General features: G+C 55.2%; 2 protein-coding genes across 5 annotated transcripts in view; one reads left to right on the top strand and one right to left on the bottom strand.

Moving 5' to 3' along the window:
• Positions 1–3872, bottom strand: part of LOC125955590 (F-actin-monooxygenase Mical) — a 50835-nt gene extending 46963 nt beyond the window's left edge. For 3 of the 4 annotated variants that reach the window (XM_049686731.1, XM_049686747.1, XM_049686753.1), the window contains exons 1-2: positions 3751–3872; positions 978–1917 (exon numbers count right to left, since the gene is read on the bottom strand). The gene's annotated coding sequence lies outside the window, so the exon portion shown is untranslated. The remainder of the gene's footprint in view (positions 1–977; positions 1918–3750) is intronic. The other variant, XM_049686739.1, reaches the window with a different exon arrangement.
• A 485-nt stretch (positions 3873–4357) lies between these two features.
• Positions 4358–6516, top strand: LOC125955866 (mitochondrial-processing peptidase subunit beta). Its single transcript, XM_049687136.1, has 3 exons — positions 4358–4560; positions 4716–5927; positions 6017–6516. Exons 1-3 carry the CDS (start codon positions 4486–4488, stop codon positions 6155–6157), a joined length of 1428 nt encoding a protein of 475 aa, XP_049543093.1. The 5' UTR covers positions 4358–4485; the 3' UTR covers positions 6158–6516.
• Positions 6517–12313: the final 5797 nt, after the last annotated feature.

Here is a 12313-nt window from a genome sequence, read left to right as displayed (position 1 = left end):
GTGCTCCGGTGCAATGGACAAAACGTTTGCTACGGTCGCACACAGTCGAGTCGAGAGAAAGACTCCCTGAGAGACTGGTTCTCAAGGTGAACCGCTGCAGCCCGGACGTCGTAGATGGTGGTGGTGGTGAGCCGCGCGCGCGCGCACACACCAAATCCGGAGAGCCACCCCGCGCAGTCATCAAGAAGTTAAGCGATGGTAATGTAGCCACAACATCTGTGTACACGCGCGCGTGTGTGTGTTGTGACTGTCAGAATGGTCGAATGGAATTTGAAATCGAGCCATCAACCCCCACATTCGACACCGTGGATGACGCCAATCGAACGCCCGGATACAAAGAGAGAGAGAGAGAGAGAGAGAGAGAGAGGCATCATCAGTGTACGATGCTGCTGCTGCAAACGTTCAGCGTCTGTCTTCGCACATTACTCCCCAAGTCCAGGATATACATACACACACGCGCGGTCGCGCCGTTCCTGCAGTGAGCTGCTGCCATAGAGCGCGCGTTCGCGTTCGCGGTCTTGAGTCTAGCCTTGACCGAGCAGCGCACTGCTCATCATCCCGCATTGGTCATCCCCGCGACGGCGACGGCGACGACGATGAGATCACGCCGCGACAGGACATACCTTACAAGGCACAGCCCCCTCCTACCAAGCAAACAAGCGTCGCGGTGGCCTTACGCGGACGCGCACACGGAGGAAACGGACAACGCGGAGCGGAGCCAAGTGAGTGAAGATAGTGACGCACGGATACGATCTGCATCTGCAAACAGCTGATTGAGCGCCCACAAAGGAGGACCAGACCCTCTTTAACCCTTTTGAGATCGCAACCCGCAACGCAACTGCTCGTCGCCGATGCGTCACCTTGCGTTGCGTTGCATTGCGTTGTGCTGTTACTTGTTATTGTTGTCATTGAAAAAGGAAAAAAAAAGGGGGGGGGGGGGTAATATATTTTGTCTCCCATCTAACCGACCTACCTACCTTGTTGGTGCAGAGTATGTTGTGTGGTTGTGTTGTGTTGTTGCGAGGTTTTCTTCGAAGCCGGCGCCGCTGCCACCGAGTCGATGACGCCTACTACTGCTGCTGCTGCTGTTGCTGCTAGTGTGATGGTGGTGGTTGTTCTGGGTTGCGTAGATGGATGGTACGCTCTCCTTGACCGGGCGTATGTGTGTATGGGGTGTGTGTGTGTGTGTGTATGTGCGTGTGTAGTGGGCCGGAGTACACACCGGCACACCACAACACCAACACCTTTTGCTTACACTACCACCACACCACGGTCACCGCCCTTCTTTTCGATGCTTCCCCACAGCCAAAAACATACATAGGCACCCTCATACATACACACACACACACACACAGAAACAGGGGTGGAGGAGTGGTCACACACCTTGCACGGTCGGTCTCTCCCACGGTGCGTTGACACCCGCGGGATCCACGAGGGGTGCAGGAGGGGTGAGGGATGGGGGAGAACCGTTTAGGCGGCTCCGCGGATTGATTGCTGAAGGATGCTGCAGCTGATTGAAGGCTCTACACTCCACGAACCGCCACCGAAGCGCTCTTGCTTCAGTGTTCAGTGTTTAATTTGTATGTGTGTCCGTATGTGTGTGTGTGTGTGTGTTGTTATGTATGTGGGATGTATGTCGTATTTGTTGTCGCGCGTTTTGTGGTGGATGAGTGTCCCTTTCGCGGGGAATGGTGTGGATGGGCGCGCCCGCGCGCTTGCGTCCTTTGTGCGTCGCTCGCTCACTGGATGACGACGTGCTGTGCCCCAGCCGGGTGCGGGGGGAGGGGGTTCGTTGTATGCGGATACGGCCGGATACGGTGGCCACCCGGTCCGCGCGCGCGGTCTCACAAAACGGAACACAGTGCACGACGGAACAGTCTCGGAAGCAAAACAAAAAACTCAAAATAAAACACACAGCTGTAAAGAGAGAGAGAAAGAGAGAGAGCCAGAGTGAAAGAGGGTAAGTATGTTGAAAAAGGCTGCATAGATCGGGACCCGGCATGCTTAGGGAAGGTTGGTGGAGGACAGCTGAGCCGGCAACAAAGAGACAGGATCTGGCCGGAAGAACGTCATCAATTGCGTCATGACAGCCTGCATTACCGCAGAGAAGAGAGAGAGAGAGAGAGAGAGAAAGAGAGAGAGAGAGAGAGAGAGAGAGCGAAGAGAGCGAAGAGAGCGAAGAGAGCGAGCACTCCAGGAAGTACGGGAAGACGGTACTACTCTGGCCCCTTGATGGTAACCTTGATATTGACTTCCGCCAAAAGCGAATTTTTTTTTTCTCTCTCCCGCTACACGCTACGGGCACGTCGTCCCTGGACATGTCATCTCGCACTCGCTCGCCATCCTATACCTTGCCTGCTAGCTGTTGCTCTCTCTCTCTCCTCTCTCTCTGTATCTACCAGTCCATTCCGCCACGGTGCACCCTGTGTGTTTTTTCTATACCTGTGCGCTATGCAACCAAGAGAGATGCGAAGCCATCGGCCATCGGCCACAACCCCTTTCGGCATCAGCAGCAGCAGCAGGCGGATTTACACACGCACGCATATATACACACACACCTCAAACGTCATCAACGCTACGCTCCAAATCACGCATTCTCACGCTCTCGCTGTCCCTCTTTCGCTTGGCGCACCAACTTATACACTCTCTCTTTCTATCTCTCTTTCTTTTCCTCTTTATCTTCTCTTTCTCTCTCTCTCTTTCTGCTCTCTTTGTGGAAAGCGAAGGCCCCACCATATTCCATTGTTTCTGTTGCTGCTGTTGCTGTTGCTGCTGCTGTTTCTCCAGCCGCCCGCTGTTGAACCCTTCCTTTTTTTCTCTCGCTCACTCTCTCTCTCTCTCTTTCGCTCTCTTTCTCTCGCATTCACACACACCCATTCTTCACCAAAGATCGCCGTTGTTATTGTTGCTGCTGGTGCTGGCTGGCTGGCTGGCTCGCTGATGATGCAGCAGTAGCAGCAGCAGCAGTGTTTTGTGTTATTATCATCTCCTCGATAACGTAAAAGACTGGACGTGGGACTGGGGATTGGGACCAATTGGCCAATCATTTTCCGGCGTTTTGGGGGGGTCTGTGGTCGCCCCTGCAAAGGCGACGACCACGACATCTTTGGGGTCGATGTTCGGCCCTGGTTAGGTCAGGAACCAGGGACAGGACAGGGGAGGGGAGGGGAGGGGGGACACAGACCGTCGTGGTCTGTCACTGGATCTGGGCCGGTGAGGCAGCCGACGGTAGAGATGCATCCGCAGGTAGCATAAAAGGACATTCCCATGGTACGGTTCTCTCACGGAATTTGCAAACCGGGACGGGCTGCTGCTGCTGCTTTTATGCAGTGAGGCTGGTGGCCCCTTGGTCTCGTCTCTCGGTTGGCCTTTCTGGCATCCGCGCACTCACTCACTTCTCTCGCATGCACGTACAAACACACGCACACACACACACACACACACACACATACGCACTATCTGCTGTCTCTGGTGCTCCCCCCCAGGTGGTGGCAAGGGAAAGAGCACTTTGGCGATGGTGACGACGGTGACGGTGGCGACGGCGAGTTGGAGAAATGGCGGAGATCATGAGAGATAGATGACCGCCGCTGGATTTTTGAGTGGGGTTCCGTGCGCAAGACCGGACCCGTGGTCACCGCGGATCCGCGGCTGAAAACGACGATGCAGCAGCACCCACGTACACCCCTGCCCCTGCCGTCCTCACCCGCCCCTCCTCCAAACGCACATTTCCGCGTTGACATACACACTTACCAGAAACTGAACCAACGGCGATTGGGTGTTTGCTCCGCAAACGAACATCACTAAACTATTATGCTCGGCGTTCGCGCGATGAGTGAAAGAACGGTATGACCCCATTGGCCAATTAACGAGCGAAAGCCGCGCGCAGCCCGCATACACCGTTCGCCAGTGACGTTTCGCCGTATGCTGTCTCGTTCTCGCTGCCGTCTGCTGTACACATTGTACCTCATTGAGTGTCATCCGGGCTCACATAGGAACCGTGCGAGGAGTAACTCGGTTGGCCGTGCTTTCACACCCAAACGTCATCGGGTCTTTGGGACGTTTACCCATATAGCCATGTTTTGATACCGCGCTTGCTTGAAGATCAAATATTTGTTTGCATTTGCTTGCCTCTAATGCCTATTTCAGTATTTTATCCAACCCTGCCCTAAATGGGTAGCCGATGGAGTATAGCTAAATTTGCAAAATGTTTTATCGACAAAACCAATCATACCATTTGTTTTGGGCACGCTTTTTTTCGACTAAGAGAACCCAAAGAGAACGATCCCAAAGCATTGCGAGCAAAGTGCAAAACAGGTGCGCGGCAGCCAATGCAACCCTGCAATCGAGCTGTCAAACGCCACCCGCAAGATCCGTTCTGTCGTCCGGTGAGAAAGAACTTGCAATTAATCGGAGCACGGGATCTGCTGCAAGTCCCGCATCCGATCAATCACCGCGCAAATCACCGAAAAACCCCGTCTGCAATCAATGGCCTCGCTGCTGAAGCTCTCGGTTACCGGGCTCCGGGCGTACGGTGCCCGCAGCCACCAGCTCCTGTTACGGGTAAGCGAACGACCAACACCACCACTCTGGGCTGCGACAGTTGTTCGTCGGGAAGGTTGGACGGAAAGAAAATTACGTAATTTTTTCCTCTCAATCATCATCATCTTTCTCATCCGGGAAACGGGTCCCCGTCTATTTGTTTTCTTTCGTCGCAGCGGAATAAGGTTAGCAATGCCGATCAGTTCCGGGCCGCCCTGGTCAACGTACCACCGACCGAGGTGACGACGCTCGATAGCGGGCTGCGGGTGGCAAGCGAAGACTCGGGCTCGCAGACGGCCACGGTCGGGCTGTGGATCGATGCCGGTTCCCGCTACGAGAACAACGCCAACAACGGTGTGGCGCACTTCCTCGAACACATGGCGTTCAAGGGTACGGCCAAACGCTCGCAGACCGATCTCGAGCTGGAGGTGGAGAACATGGGTGCGCATCTGAACGCGTACACCTCCCGCGAACAGACCGTCTTCTATGCCAAGTGCCTGGCGAAGGACGTGTCGCGCTCGGTCGAGATACTGTCCGACATCATCCAGCACTCGAAGCTGGGCGAGGCCGAGATCGAGCGGGAACGGGGTGTGATCCTACGGGAAATGCAGGAAGTCGAGAGCAACCTGCAGGAGGTGGTGTTCGATCATTTGCACGCGACCGCCTACCAGGGTACACCGCTCGGCAACACCATTCTCGGACCGACCAAGAACATCCAATCGATCGGCAAGTCCGATCTGCAGGCGTACATCAGCACCCACTACAAGGCACCGCGCATCGTGCTCGCCGCCTCCGGTGGCGTGCAGCACGGCGAGCTGGTTAAGCTGGCCGAGCAGCACCTGGGCAAGATCAGCGCGACCGTCGACGGGGCGGCCCAGCTGTCACCGTGCCGGTTCACTGGCTCGGAGGTGCGCGTCCGGGACGATTCGCTGCCCCTGGCGCACGTCGCCATCGCCGTCGAGGGGTGCGGTTGGACCGACCAGGACAACGTCCCGCTGATGGTGGCCAACACGCTGATCGGTGCGTGGGATCGCTCGCAGGGCGGTGGCGCGAACAACGCGTCCCAGCTGGCGGTTGCGTCCGCCACCGACAACCTCTGCCACAGCTACCAGTCGTTCAACACCTGCTACAAGGATACCGGCCTCTGGGGCATCTACTTCGTGTGCGATCCGCTCCGGTGCGAGGACATGCTGTTTAACGTGCAGGGCGAGTGGATGCGCCTCTGCACGATGGTCACCGAAGCCGAGGTCGAGCGCGCCAAGAACCTGCTGAAGACGAACATGCTGCTGCAGCTGGACGGTACGACGCCGATCTGCGAGGACATCGGGCGCCAGATGCTGTGCTACAACCGGCGCATCCCGCTTCACGAGCTCGAGCAGCGAATTGATGTAAGAGCCCGCGCCCCGGGAGCGTTGTCTGAAGTGTGACTTTAATTTGCTCATTCTCTTGTCGCGTCTCTCTCTCTCCTTCCTTACAGAGTGTTACTGCTCAGAACGTGCGCGATGTGGCCATGAAGTACATCTTCGACCGTTGCCCGGCTGTCGCTGCGGTCGGACCGGTCGAGAACCTGCCCGATTACGTCCGCATCCGCTCCTCCATGCACTGGGTTCGCGTCTAAACGCTAGCACGAACACCGGCGCTAATCACAACCTGCCTCACCCTCCAGCCAGCCGGCCAGCCTTCTCCATTAATCGCCGAACGAAGATTGTACTCCCTTCCCATTGGTTTTGTTTTATAAATTCCGCCGCCCGCCCGCCTATCTTCGTACATCATTCGATCGGCTGGAAATGGCCCAAATCGATCGGTATGGGCGGCGAGGCGGGTGCGATGGCGCACGTGGCCCTGCGACCACACTACACTCGTTCCTTCCGATCATGTATAAATAGTAGGAAAGAAAAAACAAATTTCAGGAGATCGACTGTTGCGTAATGTAATGCGATAAACAATAAATGTAAAAAGCAACCGAATCAAACCTCCCCCCGCAAAGCGTTGCCCGTGTCTGCCCGCGAAGAGCATTCGAAATAGTGGTCATATCACCTGAAAAACGGCCAATATATAGTGCCGAATGTACTAAGATACCCGGTGAGTTCCTTTAGGTAACCTCATTAGGCAAAGGTATTTAAAAATTATTATTTTTTCATTTTGTAGGTTTTGAGAGGAAATTTGGGAATGTGCAAAGCTCGCAACTACCCTTTTATTTGGAGGAAAGCGCTCTCTAGGCGGAACCTTCGTGCGGCTTGCCGTCGGATTGCATGCAAGAAAATCCACCCAACTTGGATGCTAGGATGTGTGTATCGATAGGAAAAACATCGAACACCGACAACGGTTAGCGGTGCACCGAGCTGGTTGGTATGCTATAAACGGAACCGGAGCCGTGCTAGAAAATAGGGAAACCAGTGAAATTCTCAGATGCCACACTATAGTTTGCACCATCGCGTGTGTATGCGTGTGTGGTGTAACGTTCGTTAGTAACGCTGTGCTGGGTTGAGCCAGCTGCTCGCCCGCTACGCCATCATTTGATTGATTTACGATTCGGAACCGGACGCCCGCGTCCGATATGCAATTAATTCTCCGTCCGCTTTTCCTTTTATGACACGCCAAATGCCATTGGGCTGGGCCTCGGCTTGGCCATTAGCTGGTCTACGGTGTGTGTTCGAAGGGATCGTATGCATCATCGGTGTCCTAGTATCCTCTTATCAGTCGATATAGGTTACAAACGCGCGACGATTCGGCGGCACCACACACAACCGCATGGCCGTCTGCATTTATGGCCCAGGGCTTCCGCTATCGCTACGGCCACAGTCCGACGACCAATCGTGTTTGCCAATCGTCGCGTGGATTGTTGCCAATTTAATTAATACGCGTAGCAACGGATTGACTGATCCCACACACCACACCGCGGGCCTCCCTTTTCCTAACGAATGTAACGCGGTAAGCGGTTGCTAACACGCGTATCTTAAAACGAAATGGTCAAACGAGCGTTTTATTGCCACGAATAGTGCCCATCAAAGGACCTTAGTCTCACCAGAACCAGCACTACTACAGAGTCTGCCACTACCGTAGTCAGCGCGATCCAATCTGGTCGCACGAATTTCGCGCGAAAAACCGTTGCAATCGCTTCGCCCCGATGGGGCAGCATTCCGGTCGTCCCGTTCGCACGCACTCGTCCCCAATATGCTGGCAGCAGAGCAGCGCACGGTGCTGCGCTGCGCCTCGGGATATGCTGTCAGTCGGCGTAACGCGTTGGCCAGCAAACAAAACAGCAACTCCCGACGCAACGCCGGAACCCCTTCGCTTCAGTTTTCCGACATTTTCCGACCGGTGCGGATGTGTTTTCCACACTACCCCTACTGCCAGCAGGAGAGAAAAAATAAACCCGATTCGGCCACTGCCGCCGAGCACGAAGTCCGGACAGTCCGAAACGAGAGCCGTTCAGTTTCCTGTTCGGCATTAGGATTCTAGGATTCGTTTGCTTAAACGGCTCGCAGGCCTAACGGTTGCTGACCGCGTGGTTTCCTAGTAGTGTGCCTGAAGGTGTTGTGTTTCAACGGTGCTAGGACGGTGCCCTGTCTGCACGGAGGTAGCTTAGGTGGTGGTGACAGTGGCACAGTTGGAATCCTGTAGCAAAGGCCCCCCCTCCCAAAAAACAGTTCTCCAAACTATCTGCAAAACTCTTTCGGTTGTCCTGCCGAGCGAAGCGAGTGAGTTGAAGCAGTGTCCTGCACCAAACGGGTACCAAAGTCACTGTTATCCTCGGTTTCGGATCCTACCAAGGCTTTCCCACCAGTGGTTTCCAGTCCCCGGTGAAGTGGTGCCCGCTAGTGGTCCCACGGAGCTCTTCCCCCTCTTCCCAGCCCCTCGCCGCCTGCCAGGCCATCGAGTGTCGACCGTGATATGCAAATCTCGTAGCTCGGAGATTGATAGATTGCCCTGTCCTGAGCCTGAGGGCTCCATACCAAGCCCCAACCCTTCCCTTTGTGTGCGTGTGTGTGTGTGTGTGTTGCTGACGCTCGTTTGTTTCAAATACCAGCCAAGAGTGGCCAGCGCAGTAGAAGGTAGCTGAAGGACCCTCGATTGCTCGCCCCTTGCGGCGGAGGTGGGCACTTAAAAAGCGAAAGGAATGCCACTTCCCACCCGCATACCCACCTCTCTCTCACACACACACACACACACCTGGGAATGCTGGAGTTTGCTACTGCTAATGTTACTAGTGCTTGCGGCTGCTGTTGCACCCTTGTTTCAGCTGGCCCAGGTCGTAGGTCACTCGTCAAGGATTTGCCCGATTTTATTAGCAAAAAAACAAAAAAAAAACGAAACGAGTAGAATCGAGCGAATGCGCTCAAACAATGGTATCCGTGCAATCACTTTTGGCTCGATCTGCTCCCCAAAAAAGGGAGGGGGAGGGTACATTTGGGGTGCACCACCAAACTCGATCTCTCTCTCTCTCTCTCTGTCCATACGTCCGTTCATTAACACCGATTGCATTTCCTGAACCTGCTGGGGTGCACAACCTTGGTATCTCTCCTTTTCCCCTCAGGCAGCCCTGCGGGGGGGTTCCTTTCGCTCCGATTGGTTTTACAGCTAGGAAAACACTAGCCAACGTGAGCCAATCCCATTACCCTCACTTTTCGTGACCGTGACCGTCCCCGCATTCGTCTCCCGTTCCCAGCATCAAGGCCCACCACCCCGGCTGCTATATCGGCTCGGGACCGGAGGCGGAGGATTGGAGGATCTAGGCCACCAGCAACGTGAAACGGAACAATGAACAGTGTTATAGTTCAGTGAAATCAGTGAAAATCCAGCGTGCTGTGCCCCTGTGTGTGCGTGTGTGTGTGTGTGTGTTGTGAGTGTGCAGGTCCAGGTTGTTGGGCCCAGGGTGGCGAGGGAAATTTTCGTGACAAACGTCACCTCCGGGAACCTCCCCTCCGGACATCCGGAAGCACGGAACGGAACTCACTCACGATCAAACCACCATTTGCAGTGCCGCCAGCGAGCGCGCCCCCGCAAACGTCCATCAGCCCAGGGACCCCCCCCCCCCGCCCCCTCAAAAAGTCCCAGTACCCAGTACCGAGCGACCACTATCTGCAATCAGCTCCATAGCGCACGGGATTGTATCCCGCGACCGTGAGGTAATTGATTTTGCACCGCGCCGCAACCACAACTGTCCAAAGTCGGTGCGACTCAGCAGCGACTTTCCGGTTTTTTTTGTTCTCTCCGTTGCAAGTGTTCGCTCCCTGGTTTTCCTTTTTTTTCGGTTATTCCTTACTGAAGCTAAAAAATTAATAGAAAAAAATCCCATAAACTCCCCCTCCCCGTAAATGGAACGAATCAACGTAAACGGGACCAATGGGAAAAAAAGCGCCTCAAGGGGCTCCCCGATACCCCCGGGGAAAGGGTAGGGGGTGGTGGTGATCGTCCCCTCCCGAAAGTCCGGTTCTCCGGGTGGCCCGCCGTGGCTCGGCCAGTCTCGGCGCACCCAAAACACGATTAAATACCTTCGCCACACGCCTCCTCCCGGCTGCGACTTGGGACAGTTTCAAGCAGCATTCCCTGACGCCGTGACGGGAACAAGAGATTTATAAATTTTGGATAATTTATTTGGACGCTCGCTTTCTCTCACTCGCTCTCGCTCTCTCTCTCTCTCTCTCTCTCTCTTTCTTTCTCTCTCTTTCTCTCTTTCCTACTCTTTTTTGTGCCTCTTTAGTTGGTCTATTTTGCGATTCTGTTTTTCACATCTTCCTGATTTCTTACGAGGAAATCAGGAAGGGGGGTGACGGGTGGTTCGGCGACCAGGGGGGACCGATATTTTCCATTTTGCATATCGGATTTGTCGGTCGGTCGGTCGGTCGGTCGGTCGGCGCGCGTTTTGCTGCTTCAGGACACTTCAGCGACCGCGAGTCAGTCAATTGAATCAATCGGGAGTGTCCGAGCTTCTTGGCTCGGCCTGAAAAACAACCAGTTAAGTAGGATCAGCCCGGAAGAAGGAAGACGCACGGAAAACACGACCCTTTTTCCCCCCCCCCCATACCAGCAAGTCTTTGTCTCCTGTTGCGAGTGTGTGTGTCAGAAAAGAAAGATGCGAGAAGAAAAAACTGCCGGAGAGAAAAGTAGCGCTCAGGGGGGGTGGCAAGGGAAGGGGGAGGGGGAGGGGGGTGTGACCCGATGGCAGTCCAAACAGGGAACCGAATCCCGGGGAACCCAGCCTCCCAATCCGTTCGACCTAATCCCATACTTTGCGCTGGACGAGAGAGGGAGGAGGGAGGGGATGGGGATGAAGGGAAGGGGGCGTGGTACGCGGTCTAGGGGACGCACTATGCGAACGATGAGCCACCAGTCGACAAACCTGCTGGCTAGAAAACCGTTCGCTCGCCGTTGCCCGGGGGGGTGGGGAGGTGGGAAACGGCATGAGGGGTTGAGGGGAGTGTGGGGTGTAAGAAGAGAAAGTTAAATGTCCCCCGTTTCGAATCCGGCGACCACATACAGCTACGCAAACCCTCCCTTCCCCCCCCCTCCCCGGTCACTATAAGCCATCCCTTCATCCCTTCATCCCTTCAGCTCGGGGAGGGATCCGGTCCGGTCGCATGGGAGGGGGTGCGGGATGACCATCTTTGTGACCACGACACAATTCGGGGCCCATTATTGCAGCTTCCGGCGTGACCGCGGCGGCTTGTTTGCCCCCCTCCTCGCACGCCCTCAACCCCCTCCCCCTCATGACCATCACAGGCACAGTTGCGGGGGTTTGGTTTTGCTCCCTTCTGTTGAGATACTATTGTCGGGGCCGATTCATCGCTGCGTTCCACCCTCTTTCTTTCCCATCCCCTGTTCCATTTGGAGCTGTTCTAGGTATCTATATCCCATCCTTGCGTCCATCAAACCGTCCGACGTGGGCAAGGAGTGGATTGAAAGGTCCCGGGTTCACGTGGCCAGGTATTGCTTTCCTGGGCGGGTTTTCTCTGGTTCATCCATCATACTGGACGAGGCGTTCGAGGATCCAAGCGCTGGTTTGGCGCGTGCCGAGCCGCAATTTGTCTGCAAAAGCCGCAGCAACAGCAACAGCAACAGCAGCAACAGCAACAACAGCAATGTCTAGTACTACCAACACGCTCTACAGCTCCATCATTAATAACGCGATGCGTTTATGATGCAAATGATGGCATCCCGGCCACAGATCCACCCACTCCGTGGCACTCCGGCGCAGGAGTGTACATCACACACACGTGCGCGCACACACACACACACAGTCAGGGGGCGCATTACTATAGTCTCTCCACCACCAGATAGAGTCACCCTGTACGTAACCTGGTGGATCCACCAATTTCCGGCCCACTGGCCTCGGTGTCTAAAAATATGATAAATAGCTGTCGAACACACACACGCACACGCGCACCCGTTCATTCCGCTGCCATTAGTGCAGTTGCCTCAGGTACCTCAGGTACCTCAGTTGTCGTTGGTACGACAACGACGACGACGACGACTATGATGCTGATGTGCCGGTAGTGACGGTAACGAGCAGCAAAATGGCGTGCCCCAGGTGAAACCACCCCCGGGTGGCTTCACACAGGGTTGCAAAAACGGGGCTCGAGAGCGCCAGCCCGGGAGTCTGGAGTCGTGAACACAGGATGTAATATGTAATAGGGCGTTTCCGGGTGGATTGGAAGGAGAGAGAGGAAGGGGGAGAGGGATGGGGTGGTGGTGTAGGGGTGCGCAGCGCACAGTACGGCACTAGAACTAGAGAGAAGGTTAGCGAAGGAGTGTGTGTGTGTGGTGTAGGAGG

Source organism: Anopheles darlingi, chromosome X (assembly GCF_943734745.1).
Source record: "Anopheles darlingi chromosome X, idAnoDarlMG_H_01, whole genome shotgun sequence".
In the NCBI taxonomy this organism is placed as follows: Eukaryota; Metazoa; Arthropoda; class Insecta; order Diptera; family Culicidae; genus Anopheles; species Anopheles darlingi.
The sequence above is the reverse complement of the archived record's forward strand: the minus strand, read 5'-3'. Positions and strand labels throughout refer to the sequence as shown.